General features: G+C 42.2%; 1 protein-coding gene across 2 annotated transcripts; it reads left to right on the top strand.

Annotated features, from left to right (window-relative positions):
- The first annotated feature begins 8,425 nt into the window (after positions 1–8,425).
- On the top strand, positions 8,426–17,164 carry hdr (hematopoietic death receptor). 2 transcript variants are annotated; one of them, XM_034540830.1, is made up of 10 exons: positions 8,426–8,571; positions 10,635–10,749; positions 10,883–11,011; positions 11,149–11,260; positions 11,392–11,483; positions 11,704–11,790; positions 13,105–13,145; positions 13,311–13,559; positions 15,293–15,329; positions 15,506–17,164. In XM_034540830.1, exons 1-10 carry the CDS (start codon positions 8,548–8,550, stop codon positions 15,793–15,795), a joined length of 1,176 nt encoding a protein of 391 aa, XP_034396721.1. In that variant the 5' UTR covers positions 8,426–8,547; the 3' UTR covers positions 15,796–17,164. The 2 variants fall into 2 exon arrangements, with proteins under 2 accessions (XP_034396721.1, XP_034396722.1); XM_034540831.1 differs by having other exon boundaries at positions 8,429–8,571; positions 13,311–13,388.
- Positions 17,165–17,385: the final 221 nt, after the last annotated feature.

Raw genomic sequence — 17,385 nt, 5'->3', positions numbered from 1 at the left:
ATGCAATGTTGTCTGTAGCCTAAATAGTATCACATCCAATGTACATTATGTTGTATTAGTTTTTATGAGAGCACCTTATGATTTACTGCATCAAACACCTTTTTGTTCCTCTATCCAGCATAATAATAATGTACACTTTTAGTAATCCCTAAATGGGTAAATTCTTCTCTGCATTTGACCCAGTTATTAAGGAGCGGTGGGCTGCTGTGAAGCGCCTGGGGAGCAACTGGGGGTTCAGGGTCTTACTGGGGGTTCAGTGTCTTGCTCAAGGACACTTCAACATGAACTATGGGGAGAGCGGGCATGGAACCGGCTACCTTGTGGTTAAAGGACGACCACTCTTCCCATGAGCTACAGCCGAACCAATACATTTGACCTACCTCTCTATAAAATAAAAATGTTCACTTTATCTCTAATGATTTCTTCTAGAACCAAATTGCATTGGGTAAAGTCGATGACGACAAGAAGTCAAATGCTTTAGTAATTGGAAAGCCTCCACTTTCCCTGGGACGATAGATACGATGTTCGGTAGTTGATTGAACTTTTGTGGAGATTAAACTGAGATATTTATATAATGAAAAAGGTATACCTCGTCAAAAAAAAACAAGATAGTTCCAACTCTATTGATTTTAAATTATTAATCTGAGGCCAGGACCGACTAAAATGAAAAAATGGACATTGCAAATACTGTCAATTTAGTAACGTGGCAATTTCAAGCTAAATGAAACAGTGTGCGTACATGTTTGTCTGATTTTATTATTGGATTTCTCTTAATCTTGAACAAAATACTAAAAGCTAGTTATATAATAATAGTAGTATCCTCAAAGTAAATGAACTGTAACCCAGATTAGAGAACCGTTTATGAATGCAACGCCATAGACGAGGAGAAGCTGAGAAGAGGTTTATCTTGGATTTAAATGTGAGTTATTCCTGTCGGACAAATCATTCCAGGCAAAGAGAAGACATTAGATACATTTTGCCAATACAAATGATGGCTGTATAACATGTATGAAAAGCAGTTTTGCATAAGAAATGCTATGTTAGCTTGTTAAACACGGAGTGCTGAGGACACAAATGAACAACATGTTGTACGTTTGTGTGGTGCAATGCGGTATAAGGGCTACTGTGGGTCAAATTTAACACATTATAAAATTACTGAGGCAGAGGAGGGTGACATTTGGAGAAAGAAATCGATAAACGATAAAGTCCTATATAAAAAAAAAAATAGAAAACAACTTGTCAAAGATGTTTTTTCTCGTCGACAAATATTTATCCTTCAGGACCTTCCTTTCGCTCAGAGGCCATGCTTACAATAAGAACACTACTCTAGTTGCAACAAAATTCAGACAGCTGCTGGCAGTTCCAGTTTTTCCACAATTCAGATTTTTTTTGTGCAAATGTACATATTCCTGTCTCTATCTAAAAAGTTGAAGCAAAGTGAAGCACCTTTCATTGAGGATATACTTTATCATCAACTGTAAACACCCACAATTGTGGCTAGTTTTTGGTCTGCTGAATACTTATTCAAACAAAAAGAAGCAAACTTTGACCGGTGGCTGCATTCTCCCACTTAATATCTATGCCTAGTTGAGTCAATCTTTGCTTTTATCCACTCCATGGCCTATAGTGCCCACACATCCCCAAACATTGTCTATAATCTCAGTGCTGATACTCTCAAATGTATAAAGAGTCCGTGAGCTAAAAGCAAAATGTGGCACAATATGGAATCAGAGACCAATTCTCTTTCTAATTTATATTCTGTTGGCGTTTTCCAAGGGGAGAGAGCTGTACACTATGTACTTTGAATATGTCCCTGAGTGGTTTTATCAGGAATGATATGGTGACTTTGAATACATCACTGAGCATATCTGACCTGACATGCATGGCTTCTTATTTCTCTGCATCATCTCTACGTATTTCTAATTCTTTAAAATAATGAGCGGGTAAGAAAGGAATGGGAAAGGTATTCTTTTTTTTTCTTTTTCTCTCCTTTTTGTGACTATATGGATTTCGCTTTTAATTCCTGCAAGCAAATAATGTTAAAATGGAAATGTTGGCTTTGGCAACGCTTAGCGGCGGCTTATGTTACGCCGAGAGCATCCTGTCTGTGCAGCCCATGCAGCCCGATCTCTCTCCCAAGTCGTCAATTACAGCAGCTCGGTGATCAGCCAATGCGTCGACCTGTGACGCGTTATGTGGCTGTAGTTGTGGAGGGAAATATGAAGTAGTATAAAGAGCTATGAATTATACACAGAGTGAAGAGTTGGGTTGGCCGATGCTCCAGGACTTTGGACCAGGAGGCTGCTGTTTGTGTATCGTGTGAAACTAAAAGACAATGTTGGGCCAGAGTTACCCAACGTTACGTCAATCACTTCATGTAGCTGACCCAATTAGGAAACAAACTTATTATTTTCACCCAAAACACAATCTTTTATGTCGTTTTGTTGCCTCAACCTAACCAGGTTGTTTCTTGTGAACACGCAACTTTATTTTGAAAAGCCAGTTTGCATGAAACCAAGGATGCACAATAGATATCTTGCCCAGTGACTAATGGCCGGTAGCTACTGGTAAATTCCTCAAACAAGAACAATTATTCTGATGATTGAATTATTTAATTATGGGCTGATAATATGAAGCCAAACTGTTTGATTTGACTCAACATACTACTCTCACTACATTTGAGTATTTCTTACACTCAGGTGTGCATAGTAAACAACTGGTTATGCCCTTATAAACTAAGATACAAAAATGAGAAGCAGGTTATCATCATCGTCCAAAAATGAATCCACATATTGCATACCTTCGTGTAACGACCGGAAACTGAGACAGAGAGCATCGTAGTTCGAAGCGAAGAGTTGGTACTTGACGAGTTGGGAGTGAGAACGTGCGTCACATTTACCAAGCACCTTCATTCTGTCCTCTGAATCTCATAAACATGTTGAAGAATCCAGTTTTGAAAGTGAGCTCATACACACATAAACAAAGGTATTCTCACTGTGTAATGCTTTGGTGTTAGGCTAACCCTGTTTCACGAGAGTTCCCTGTTGGCCACATGCTCTTTTTGGCTTTACGCATGGCCTTCGGCTTCATGTCACTCTTCTTGTGCCTTGTTTAACTACTGTAAATGGTGAATGTTGTAAAGTACACATGCGGATGAAAAGAAATAGAACAAATGAATCACACTGACATACATTAAAAAAATTATAGTTGAAATGTATTTAAGATTATAATATTGAATAGGCTGCAGAGCTTTTCTAGTGCTGAACATCTGCGTTTGGTCATGCCAGGCAGCTTTGTGGTATAATGTATCTATAATTATGGAAATTGTTGATGTTTTCTGTACAGTAGAATTTGCAAATGTATATGCAGCCTTTTGGAAATAAATGTACAGTTGAAAGATCTCAACTTGTTTCAACATTAGTTATTTTGCAGCAAACAAATTAATTGTTAATTTACAGTTTGGTGAGAGATTATGGTTCAATATGCTATAATCAGATTTATGTTCAATCTGAAAAGTTGATCACCAGGAGAATCCAGGCGCTAGAAGTTAGCGTTTTCCTTTGAAATGAATGAGGACATTTCCACCATAAGTTGAGGCAGAAATTGGTGCATTAAAAAAAAGTTCTCTTTAAAAGTCACCAGCATGCAGGAAATGAAATGTTAAAAACTCAATATTCAATATTCCCTGAATGGAAAAGCTTGTGTTTGTGGCTGGATTTCAGCCATCAAACACAATCACAGGCGAACGGACTAATTGTACTCTGCGTCTCGTGTTTGTAGAAATGGCACGACTGCATGCATTATCAAATAAGATTAAGACAATTATGAGAGTATTAGCAGAGTTTCTTGCACATGGCTGTGAGGCACGTGTGGTAATAGAACTACTGTATGTTCCAACATTAGCATTGTGGCCAGCTAACAGACTCCTAATCAGCTTCGTGGCACAGCATTAATTGGCAGTCACTGCTTACTTCATTAAAAAAAAAGGGTCTAACTGATTTCCACTTATAATTTACAGAAGCATGTACATTCTCTCTCTCTCTCTCTCTCTCTCTCTCTCTCACACACACACACACACACACACACACAAAAGTACGAAACATGCTACTTTTCCAAGAGAATTCCTCCATCAATAAAGTGAAAGACAGAAGCCGTCAACCTGAGATCATGACAGCAATAAAGCTCCTTCTACGCCAAGAAGTCGAGTAATGGCGGAAGTCTCCATTCATTAAAATATTCAGCAAGTAATTCAACTGAATGCATGACTGATCTCTGGGTAGGGTTCAAATGAAGAAGGCTTTCCTGTTGCCTTTAGCATGTTGTTCTGTTCACACAGAGGCCGACAACAACACACAAACCCAAGTTCAGGTCCAAGGGGTTTACTCCAAAGTTCAGATCAAAATAAAACAAGAGGTCAAACCTAGTAATCGGTCTCCGTAGCAAACTACCCCAAAGTGGCAAAGTTGGGCAAAACCCACCAGACAACCTGGCCGAGAGAGAGAGAGCAACTGAAGCGGTGTACATGAACAGAGGGAGTAATGAAGGGAATAGGATGCAGGTGAGTCTGGGTGGGGAAACTCAGGTAAAGGGAATGAGGTCATCAGAGTCTGGAGGGAGGGACCTGGGTCAAAGCAAGGACACGAACACGTCACCTCTCCCCGGGCCTACGCCTGGCGGAGACGAGGAACCGAGCATGCCCGTAAGACGAGCACCGACAATTAAGACAATTTGACAGCCTCTACTGCTTCTATATCTTTCCATTTCTTCAAAATATGTATAACTGATCCTGCCACCAAATATTTATCCTTCAAGAAAGAAAAAATGCCCTCCTCTCTCTACACTCATATTATCCAAGTCCAAAAGAAAAACCTCGAGCAATTCCATTCAGTAAGAGCTCTTGGAATCTAACCAGAGCAGTCACCAACCATTGATTTGGCCCCTCTCCTCAAAAACTGGAAGGTTGCTGGTTTCACGGTCAGCATACATTTAGGTGGAGAAAGCGAAGTGCAATTCTTGCCCATCCATCGTTAACAATGCCGGGGTGCCCTTAAGCAAGGCCTTTAGCCCCAAAATGCTCCAGCGGAGCTGCTCAGCGTCCACAGGTCGGACTGTGGTGGCACCAGACAGCTTCCAAATGTGACTGCGGAGAACTTTGTGAAGAACCTTCCTGAAGCAGAGAGCAGTGCTTTCAGAGAAACACGAATGAAGAAGCTGCATTTACTGTCTGTAGTGGTTTTATTCAAATAGCATTACAGGTTCACTCTAATTCAGCCATCCAGACAACTCATCAAGCTGTTGGATAGAAATGTAATAGAATAGAAATGTGTTTTTCCCTCTTCGTCTGAGCCACAGCTGCCGCATTGAGCAGCACACGGTTTCGCTGGATTCGGAGGCACTGGATGCATTCTATTAGAGTATTTATGATCATCATGATGCTACCTAAAAGGATGAGGTTCGTACAGGACAATTCCTCCGGGGAAAAGCAGAGTAAGTTCACGAAGGTCTCGTTAACCCTACACCATAGCTCTCCTCTCCGTATACAAAGAAGAGCCTGTAAGAGACGGATACATTATATTGTCCATATCGTTAGAATTGATCTTGACCTTGGTGCAACAGATGAGCAGAAAGCAGTACAGTCAGCCCGAATGCAAAACACACGTCTTATCTTGGAAAAAAGTGTCTGAGAGGTTTCAGCCTCCTCCCCGGCCTTATCATCGAAAACAGAAGTCGCAGCAGTCTGCAGGGGTGAGCGCCGCAGAAATCCTTCCATGTGCGGTAGACTCTGTGAGTCTGAGGCTGAGCGATTGTGGACATAAAATAGGGGGAAAAACCGAGGTGTGGTGTTCTTAGAACAAGATGTTGATGACCTGCGGTGCTCAGTGGGCTCACAGAGGGACTGCAGCCTCTGTTCCTCAGCCAATGAAACCATCAGTCGCCCAACCGAGTCCACCAGGCCCACCAGGTCTGTACGGCTTCCGCTCAGACTGTGACCCCCATTCCAATTATGTGGCTATACAAGGTAGCTTCAGTATCACGACTGAAGCCGAGGCTCCAGCTATATTCTGAATGCCTTCTCGGGGGCCTGCGTCAGCATATATTCACAGACCACGGTTCAGTTGAGCTTCCTGTTTGGTTGCATATCTGCGTCGCTGCAGACATCGGTAAACAGACAGGCGCGCACGCAGCCGAATGAGGTCTGTTAAAAGCTGTGATGATGACTTTATGTAGTTTATGATGAGAGGCTGTGTGCGATAGTATTTCTATATCCTGCTGCGGGGCCTCACAGCAGAGAGGATTATTCACTTTGCACTCCGGCAGCACAAGTGGATCCGTTGAAAGCCCTTTTGTATATCCAAGGTGACATGCGGTGTGTGTAGCAGCAGAAGAGGGGTTTTATTTACATCTGCTGCATTTGTAAATTGAACTGGGGTCAGACTTCAAGAGGTGAAGAAGAACTGCTGCTTCAAATTAATTAGCCGAAAACCACAAAGACTTGGATGCTTCTGAGCAAAACTACTCTTTTTCAATCAAAGGTTCTGTTATTAATCCTGTGCAGGCGCACGAGGGGCCGGAGTCTTACCCAGCATGCACTAAGCGTTTAGACACAGGGTCATTTTGGTTTCATCTCTTAGTCACAAGTCATTTTGTGCCCAAGTCATCTTTGAGCTGGAGTCCAAGTCTGGTTGTGACTTGAGTTATCTTCTTATGGTCGTAATATAATAATAATATAATATAAGGAAATGTGTAAAACACGTCACTTTTTTACAAACAAAATATTATGTTTATTTCAATACGGACGTAATAAATTACATTTGTTAAAGAAAAGAAAAGAAAGAAATGTACACTTATTTATCCCGTGGATACATTCTTCTCTGCATTTGACCCTTCCTTAGTAATTAAGGAGCAGTGGGCTCGGGGGAAAAAACAACAAGAGAATTTAGTGAAATATATTCATTTTCTAACAGAAATGTGTATCTCAAATACCGGAGGCCACATCCAAAAAGTAAAAAGCAGTGTCATCGCTCAAAGTTGGGAACACACACCCACGTTCGGGCAGAGGCCTGACACCACAGATTTTGGTGCAGTCATCCACAGATCCCTAAACAGCAGGTCCATGTCGTAGTCTGTGTTGTTGACATGTACTTCTGTGGAAGTTAAAGTCTCCTTGGGGACAATAAAGTCTAAATGTCTAAAGTCTGGACAAATGGAAGTGAGGTGAAGGCATCCAGCTGGTTCAACAGGATTATAATAACTCCATTAAAGGACTCCAATTCAATAGTTTTATGAGAGCCCGTACAAGTCACTGCTGTGTTGTTTTACAATTCTGCATTCATGGAATTCCTCATATGTCAACTATTTATTACCTTGCAGCCTTTGTGTTTTTAGCCAGGTGCTACACAATGATAAAACCTGTTTCAGTGGTGGCTCTATTTATGTTAATGTACGCTACTTAATACTTTACTCCACTACATTCATATCAAAGTTTGACTCTACTGCATTTATCTGACAACTGTGGTTAGTGGTTGATTTTTATTTTACATACAAAAGACATCAAATATAATACAGTATTGCAAATGTAAGGGCCTGTTCACCCACAGAGGTGTTTTCAGTTACAGGTAGACGTGCAGGATTGTAAAAAAAATTATACAAATTGTACATTTTGTTGATAATACTTCAGCTTTGAATGCAGGGTTTTTACTTGTTGTGTTGGTACTTTTATTTCAGTAGATAATTTGAAATACATCTTCAATAAGTGGGTTATGTTTTTCTGTGTATATTGGCAATGGGGGAAATTGAGTACTTGTACTTTACATGAGTATAAAGTAGTTACAATTAGTCCCAAAAAATTACCCCTCACATATTAATACATCCATAGTTATAATGCAATGATTACAATCATAATCATCCATACAAATGATGATATTTGAGTTATACATATATACAAATCACTCTGTATCTATAAGTCCTGTCACATATGGTCACGTTCCCCAAATGTGATGTATAAATGATTGTTAGATGTGTTCATTTGAAGATTTAGATTTAGATTTACGAATATAAATCACTCTGCATTTATTTTTGAATTGTGTTTAATAATGAGATCCACAACTTAATGACACTGTTTCAACACCACATCTAACACACCACACCTAACATACCACACCTAACATACCACACCTAACATACCACACCTAACATACCACACCTAACATACCACACCTAACATGTAAACAACTATCAGAAGCAGTTGCAGTGTTGCAATATGTTTGATTTATTATGATGTTATTATTATTATTAATATTTTGTAACTCATTCCAGAGAATGAGTTACAAAATATTAATAATAATAAAGTATACAATTGGCTCCATGGTCGCGGGGCAGTGCCTCTGGGATGTGTCCGTCGCCCCGCCCAGCCAATGACGTCACCGCCTCTACCTCCCAGCCAGTATCACCTGCGCTCCGTTCTGGGCCGCAGAGGTCCAACACATCGGGACCGCGCACAAGTTATTTCGGGTCGATGTGCGTGTGAGGACTAGGTTACGAGGAAGCATGACCACGCGCCCACTCTTCTTGGTAAGTGTCCTTCAAAAGTGTGCTGTTGCCGTGAGTCCAGTTGCTGGCATTGAATTAAAAAAAAAGTCAAAAGTAAAACTAAATAAATCAATACAATTCCTGCTTCGCTCCTACAAAAACATTGGCGTACACGACTTCCTGAGAGTGAAGTTCCGTCGAGTCGTTATCCATCGAGCGGAGTATTGATACGCTAAGTCTCAGTCGGTGGAAGTAAAGGTCTCTCTCCCGTGAGCCGGTGTTACGGTTTAACAGGCGGCCCCTGTTAACTGACGACTTTCGGCCGAAAGTCGTCAGTTAACAGGGGCCGCCTGTTAAACCGTAACACCGGTTAAAGGGGCTGTTTTCTGTGGCATTGGCTGAATACCGAATGAACCTCGTTTTGGGGGGATACATGTGTGTCTCGCGAGCTGGTGTCCTCGCGGAATGTCACAGCGCTCCGTTAAAAGTGTCTCGCTCCGCCGGAGTCCAGGTGAGAAATTCCTCGTCGGCTCCAGAAAGTAACACGTTCATTCATTCCAGCTCGTTTCCCCTCAAACGGCTCTCAAGTGACCCTCACGTGACCCTCTTCTATGCATTGTATAGTCATCTTTCTTCAATTCGGCGTGGCAGTAATCCACCAAGTGGCTTTATTGACGTGATATTTTAGCGTTCATATCCGGCGATCACGCGCTCGTCTCTCCGCATAACCTGCTCGAGGAGCGGAAGAGAACGTTTCAAGGGCGTTTCTTGACTTGATTATCGGCACGTCGGTGAATGGCGTGACTCCTTCAGATTAACGCTGTCTTTTATTGTCTTAGGTTACCGTCACATTCAATTGTTTTGAATGGAGGTTTGTTTGATTTGTATTAATTGTTTTGGTTTTGCGGACGATACATTGTTTCAATCGTTGAATATGTTTTAATCCCATTTAAATTGAATAAAGTGTGATTATGGGGGGGGCACGGTACGGCATGGTAGGCACGGTACGGCATGGTAGGCACGGTAGGCACGGTACGGCACGTGATCATATTAGCTGGATAACTGGTAAATGGGTGTGGACATAAACTATTGCCTTGTATGGTTCTTCTTTCCACCTGGCCAGGTGTTGACTATATTTGGACACAGTGTTTGTGTTCAGCTGATAAGGGTTTGTCTCAATAGTAAAAACGTTACCATAACGTTCACATTACATCAGATATGCAGATCTTCACAATATTGTAGGACATTTATTCAGCGGGTGTTTTAATCCCAGAAGATGTTGAAGCATGTCAAACATTACGCTGTCCACCTCTGAAGCCTTGCTCATGGCCTGATCACAAGTGCATTTCATTGGCCGGGCACAGTCGTAGAAAGCGTTGAGTCATCTCATCCATGAGACAATGACTCATGTGCTTTTAGTATGATAACTTGATGGATGAGTATTCCTTTGTAAACAAGTCACTTCCCGAGAGCGGCACTGATGCGTAAAGCCCCTCAGACTGTCGTCACAGGAGTCGACTATGACTTCACAAATGTGTGACTGAAACAGTCGGGAGAATTTTTTTAATTACATCAAATAACGTGGTCATGAAATAGTTATGGCTGTCCCTAAACATATCAAATATCTGAGCAACACTCTGAAGATATTTTTAGTTTACTACGATAAACGGAAAGAACCACCCTGGAGTGTGAAGCCCTTCAGTCATTTTTTTACTAAAATAAATTATTAAATCACTTACACTTACCAATTAGGGCTGCAACTGACAGTAATTAATCATTTGGTTTATTAAATGTCAGATTATGTATACTTTTTCTTTACGGGGATGATGACATATTTAAATCTCTTATCACTTATTTTATGAGTCATGTTTTCTGGTATTCCGAAAGACACGAAACGTAAACTGTATCTTGACTGGCTGGCCGACGCATTCAACCGCCAGGCGGTAGCGCTAGCTTCAAACTGTTGCCGACTAGCTTTCTGTCATTTTCGTTAGTTGTCTCACGGTCAATGAATTGATTTCTAAAACCACAAAGGAGCAAACAATAGCTACATTATATATTTGTACATGGTGACTGTCGTCTTCCCCCCCCCCCCCCCCCCGAAGGTTCTTGCGTTATCGATCTGGTGCCTCACGGGGGCTTTTCTACAGCCTGGCCTTGGCTGCAGGGAAGACCTGGAGTACGCGAGCAGCAACGTCTGCTGTTTAAAATGTCCAGCTGGTAAGACCCATGCAGCCATGTTCTATTCACTCCTCCATCACCACAGCGCTGAAGCAGCACAATCTTGATTGTTATCAATAAGGATTTATGTAGGTGTATGACGAGATTTTGGGTTGGTGTGTGTGTGTGTTAGGTACGCGTATGGCATCGCCCTGCACCAGAGAAGGAGAGAAGGGGAAGTGTGAGGAATGCGACGATGGGACATACAACGAGCACGCCAACGACCATAAGTACTGTTTCAAGTGCACGCAGTGTCGCTCAGGTAGTTCTCCTCGACTGCTTTAAACCATCGATTGGAATGACCGTGGGAAGAGAGAAAAAAATCAATATTCAACCTTTTCAAAGTGCTTTGAGCCTAAACGTTAAACTTAACAAGCTCTTTTTTGCGTCGCTTCTCAGATCAGGAAATCGTAAGCCCTTGTACTCACGCTCAGGATGCTGAATGTCGGTGCAAACCGGGGAGATTCTGTGCCCCGGAACAAGCATGCGAGGTGTGCAGGAAGTGCTCCAGGTGAGTCGATGCACATCAAACCTAGAACGCCTCAATGAGGCCCGGTTAATTTAAAGTGACTGATGGAAGATCGCTCAATTGGAGACACTTTAATTTCAATTCGTCTTTTTTCTTGCCTGCCTCCAAACTAGGTGCAATGAAGATGAAGAGATAGTGAGGAGCTGCACCTCCACCACCAACACGGAATGCAAGAAAAAGCAGCCCGCCGCTGGCTTTGCCTCAGGTACACACTCGGCGGCCGCTAATACCACCTGGAAAGAGACGCGTGGAGAATATGCAAAATATGTCCCGCATTTATCATTTTTTTATTGTGTGATTTCCAGGCCAAAAGTGCATATTATGACTTTACATATACAGTATGTGAAGCTGCAACACCAGAAAAGAAACAAAGCTTGACATAATAAGGTGCTAATGGTCTACAATTGTGCTTTTTTTTCCATCAGTAATTGGCTTGCCGATTGGGATACTGGTCGTTATGGTATTGATAGGCGTGATAATATTTGCTGTGTGGAGACATCGAAGAGCAACCGGTATGTAAAAAAACAAAATGATTTCTCAGAAATAGAAGAACAAACTGAGATAATGCAGTATCCTGAATGTGCAAATATTAGATTAAAATCCTCCGTTTCCATGTTGCGTAAATGCAAAGATATTTTTTCCCATTTTTATTTGGTTGGGAAGAATAGGCTCTAGTTGAATTCCTGCCCCGCCCTGATCAGCATACACTGAATGGAACAATGACGGCCTCAACAGGTGCTTTCAGGAAATTAAGACTGGCCAAAGGAAATTACAGCATGCAGTACGCATTTTGATTTCTGACAGCTAAAGTTTGGTGCACCATGGAATTGCTGTATTTCTAAGGCTAAATAAACCATTTAATTATCATTAGAGCAGGAAGTGAAGTGCTGTCTGTGAGCCTGAATCTAAAGACAATGGCATACAGCAGCTCACCGAGACATCTGCATGTATATTTTAAATTTATTTATTCATATATATATATATATATATATATATTTTTTTGAAGGCAATTCTCACATCTTTGTAGTCACATATTGGCTTAATTAATTCATCTTCATCAAGATATTTGCTAATTATATTGTGTTGATCAACATTAATTAGCCAGTTATTTCAGCTCTGAATGGTTTCAATAGATGTGAAAGACTTTGCTTATGTTAACACTAGAGTGACGAATTATTGTCTCCCCCAGTTGGCAGTGAGAGTTTTTTTAAATTTATTTTTATTACACAAGCATAGAGCTAGACTGACGTACCCTGTAACCAATCAGAAAGGATGAGCCGCCATGCTGTGAAGAACTGTGAGCGAGTGAGCACCGTGGTTATACATCCACGCTGCGTACTGGTTGGTGATGTCACCGCAGGCTCTATGTATTTGACACACTGTGCGCCATAAGTGTGTCAAAGCAGTACGTGCACAGGAACCTCCTGAACTGGACCGCACATGCCAGGTGTGGCGTTGACGATGTACTGCAGCGTAGTACAGACCGACAGGCTGGCCTTCATCATCATAATAATGACGTCCGTAAGGGTGTGTGTCGTCATCACTCTAAACTGGACTACTCCCAGTCTCCACCGTTTGCCATGCTGCTGGTAAAATCCACCCAATCCAGCAAAGATTGGTGTGCGGGTTCAGGTTCCGGAGCCGGCCTCAAATCCCCCGGCTCTGACGCCACTGCTCAGTGTGGCCAGAGGCGTTTTCTGCCCTTTTTGTTATTCAGTGTTGATTTATCCATCACAACAAATTTAAGTCTCACGGAGGCGCCGTCGCATAGCTGCTTGATGGCTTTGGGAAAGTTTCCTAATCCTCTCCTTACATCCTCCCTTCAGACTCTGGGAGAAGTGCCCAATACAGGCGGGAAGCTGGAAAGGTGAGTCACAATATTTTAATATATACTGTAGAAGTAAATAGAATGAGCGTGGAGCAGTGTGATCCTCAGATGTCCTGGGTTGATTTTATTAAAAGAGTGTGTTTTTTAAATTGAGCAATACAAAGGTGCCTTTCTTCTTTTAAGCATGTTCCTCTCCCTCCCCAGCATGACCCCTGTCCCACCGATGACCCGAGCGGCCTAGAAACGCAGCGGCTGAGCTGTTTAACTGTGCCCTGGCAACTGGTGAGAGCCAAGTCCTCAGCCGGCACGGTGGACGACTGCAAAGCACTGCACGAAAGCCCCAGCAGCTCCGCCAGTAACTCCCAGCACAGTCTAACTGGCTTCCCCTCCTCTGCCTTCCCCGCACCTCCCCCCCGAGCCATCCCCACGGCCCCCCTGCAGCCCGACAGGAGGGTGAGAGTAACCGCTCATTTCCACCTCTGCCTCCTTCCTCGCCTCCTTCCTCGCTTCCTTCCTCCCCCACGTGCTTACTGCTTGTTTGTTTCTCGTGAGCAACTTATGCCAAGTAACGTATGGATACACCAGTGTGTTGTATTACCGTGAACAATCTTCATAGTCGCCCATGTTTGTTTTTTTGCAACCGATGAACGGAAGTGACCATATTTGTAATGTGGAGTGATATAGAGACGCCGTATACGGCTCTGGTTTACGGCAGCGACCTGTCAATCACAGTAGCCCCACCTAAAGCATACTCTACTTTAAAGTAGACTATAAAGTAGTTTCTACTTTATAGTCTATTTGACTCCAAATGGACCATAATTTACTAAATGAACACCATGCTGTATTGAAGACTTGAAACTAGAAATTGAGACATAGTCTTGTTTACAATGTTTACTGAGGGAATACATCATGAGAGATTTAGAGTCCTTGTCTCGTAGACGTCTACACAACCAGAGGAGTCGCCCCCTGGTGGTCAGTAGAGAGAATGCAGCAGCTTTAGGGAACGTCTGCATTAGCTGCACTTTTCAGAACTCGAGGTGGCCGCCTGAAATTTCCTGAAAGACACCACCACCATTTTGTAATTGCTTTCATCATTATGGTTATTGTTGGCTTTTGTGAGTACTTGAAATTAATTTAAATTAAAATATTTCCACTGCGGTGCAGGGGCGTTTGTAGGATTCCACGAAAGGGGGGGGCTAAGCCCCAAGGGCAGTGTCACATTTGTGAATGTGTGTGCACATTTTTCAATCAGTGTGATTTTGCTCTAGTTTTGCTTGCATGGGATATTCATTGTGATATTTTATGCTCATTTGGACACGATCACTGAGATAAAGATGAACTAGTTCAGTGTCAAATATGCCATTCAATGGAAAGTTCGTTCACACTCGCTCAATGGAGACAGTTTCCAACAAAATAGCTTCCCTTTTGTTTGCCTCAAGTAAACCTGAATGTAAGCAGGTAACACTCGTTAACTACAGACAGACACATTCTGTAACTACCTGGACTTACAGGTAAACCTGAATGTAATCAGGTAACACTCGTTAAAACTACAGACACATTCTGTAACTACCTGGACTTACAGGTAAACCTGAATGTAAGCAGGTAACACTCGTTAAAACTACAGACACATTCTGTAACTACCTGGACTTACAGGTAAACCTCAATGTAAGCAGGTAACACTGGTAGAGACTTTATTTGGCAGAGTGAGAGCCTCCCCAAGGTCCTAGTGCCCGGGGATTATATTGTTAAGTATGATGAACAACACTACTGTCATTGTGGTGTTCAGAGTTTTTCCACATGAGTCACATTCCTCGTTGCACCGGTTAAAGATTGAGAACGATTTCCTTATTGGCTTTTCAATTCAATTCAATTTTCAATTCAGTTCATTTTGTATAGCCCAATATCACAAATTACAAATTTCCCTCAGAGGGCTTTACAATCTGTACACATATGACATCCCTGTCCCAGGACCTCACATCGGATCAGGAAAAACTCCCGAAAAATAACCTTTGACAGCTGCTTGCATTTCTTTCCACTCCCACCTGAGACATCTTTGCATTTCTAGAGACGTAGTTGATCCAAATAATATCAAATTCAAGCAAGTGAGTGTGGGATTTTTTGCAAAGTAACTGAATAAGAATTCCAGACCTTTTTATATTCATGATTGTTTCTCTTTTGTCATCTAGGAAGATGTGGTCTTCCCCAAGCTTGTTGCTGTGAATGGTAACGTTAATTTACATTACTCTGATGCAAACAGGGCAGTGTGGCCCACAGGTACACTTCTTCAGGTGTACGTACTTGTGTAAAAGCCTATAATAAAGTTCATAATAACAGAAATTGCTACGCTGGGGACTACACAGCTGACGGAGGCGCTTCAAGTTCTTTATCTTTGCTTGCAGGTGACGAGTCTCTGAGGAAATGCTTTGAGTATTTTGAGGAAATAGACTTCAACCAACACAACCGATTCTTCCGTCACATCGGTATCGTCGACAACGTCATCAAAAGCAAAGACCACCTTCTCTATGAAGACAAGATCCACGATTTGCTCACAATTTGGGTGGAGAAAGAGGGCAGGGAGGCCACCCTAAACGAGCTGCTGAGTGCACTCCTCGATTTGAATCAGAGGCGGACAGCGGAGGCCGTCAAGGAGAAAGCCCTCGCTCATCGTCACTACTATGTCGAGTGTTAACGAGAAGGGGGAAACCCTCTGAAAGCACCCCAGTGACCCTCATTGTGGCCGTCGCCCACACTGCGTGGTCTCTCCCCAGTGACAACTCAGTGGCTTCAGCTGCTTGTTGGACAAACCTTGTGCGTTGTGTCTTTTTGGTCCGATCGCACAGCGTTCCGACGCACTGTTCTTTTGGTGAGTAGTGCACCTATTCAACCAAAGGTTGCTCGTACACTTGCATGCTGCATATTTGACTGAATTTCCAAACTTCAGTCGTCGCACGCTGCCGTGTTCAGCTGTGATGCGGATGCTCAGGCTCTTCAGTCTGAGCCTGGTTTACCTCACACACTCTGAAATGACAGCTCCTAAATAAGTCTGACTGAATCAGTCTTTGATGACAAAAGTGTTCAAGGCTGGTTTATTGTTTCAAACGGTAACTGATGCCCATCAGACCTTATTTATGATTTTGTTCTGATATTTATTCTCAAACAAATCTAACTCCTCAGGAATGAATGTGTCAATTGTCGCTGTATTCAAGCGGCTCTGAACAGAAAGCCTAAAGATCAATGAGAACTCAACTCAATTTCTGAAGGTGGATAGCGGCCATGTTTGGTTTCATACTAACAGACTGACTATTGTGTAGATGTTGATGTTGAAAGTGTTATTGATTACGATTTAGTTTGGCTGCTCGAAGCACCTGATCAAAATGGATCTGATTATTAATATGATTATCTATGGTTATGCTTCTGCCTTAGTTCTGATCACAACACTGACTTCAAAAAGGTCAACAGAACCACAAGGTTCTACTTGGGGGTTGTGACACACTTCCAAAAAAAAGTGCCTTGCCAAAGTGCCATGTCTCCCATGTTATAGAGAAGTTGGTCACGATGTTACGTTTTCCTTTTCTTATCTGTTGCTTTCCCGCTCACTCAGGTTCTATTTGTCAGCACTGTGTTTTTTTAGAATATTTATTACTTTATGAAATAAAATTTAAAAAATGGGAAAAGTTGAACAATTTGAATGTGTACAGATAATAATAAACACTTTGTCCTTCTCCTTTTTTTTTTTCTATTTTGGCTGAACTTTTCTTTTTGTTGTATTCTTCCAACATGGTTTTGTGGGGAATTGACCCTTCGCTAATTCCAGCCAATCATAGCACGACTAGCATCAACCATTGATGCACCGCTGCGTAATAGAGATGCTCGTTACCTGAAGAAGTTGTAAGGCCATCTTTTTTTTTTGAAGTTTAGTTTCTGCCTCAATACCTGTGTAGCTAACATTAACACATGCACTTCTTTGCTACATATGGTGCTGAAGGTAAACCGAAGTCTGCACATGCTGCTCTTGCTTTTAATGATTGTAACGGTGAATAAAGACCTTCTTGACTCTCTATGGATCAGTGTTCATTCATTTCATTGTCTTCTTTCTTCATTTATTTTAAAGTCTCAAACCTCTGAATTGTGGGTGATTCCCTGTCTGCCATTCATGAAGTGTGCTTCAGGGGTTCGTTGTCTGCGAGAGGCCCTAACACGCGTAACCCTTTGACGGTGGGAGAGGCCTGAGCTCCCAGACTTTGCAGGGATGTCTGACTGAAGCCGGGAGGGGGGCTCG

This window comes from Cyclopterus lumpus, chromosome 9 (genome assembly GCF_009769545.1).
Source record: "Cyclopterus lumpus isolate fCycLum1 chromosome 9, fCycLum1.pri, whole genome shotgun sequence".
Classification (NCBI taxonomy): Eukaryota; Metazoa; Chordata; class Actinopteri; order Perciformes; family Cyclopteridae; genus Cyclopterus; species Cyclopterus lumpus.
This window is presented reverse-complemented; position numbering and strand designations above follow the sequence as displayed.

Coding starts and splice junctions, on each gene's coding strand:
- hdr (XM_034540830.1), top strand. CDS start 8,548: ATGACCACGCGCCCACTCTTCTTG. Junction 11,484..11,703: donor CGCCGCTGGCTTTGCCTCAG/GTACACACTCGG, acceptor TTTTTCCATCAG/TAATTGGCTTGCCGATTGGG. Junction 15,330..15,505: donor CAAGCTTGTTGCTGTGAATG/GTAACGTTAATT, acceptor CTTTGCTTGCAG/GTGACGAGTCTCTGAGGAAA.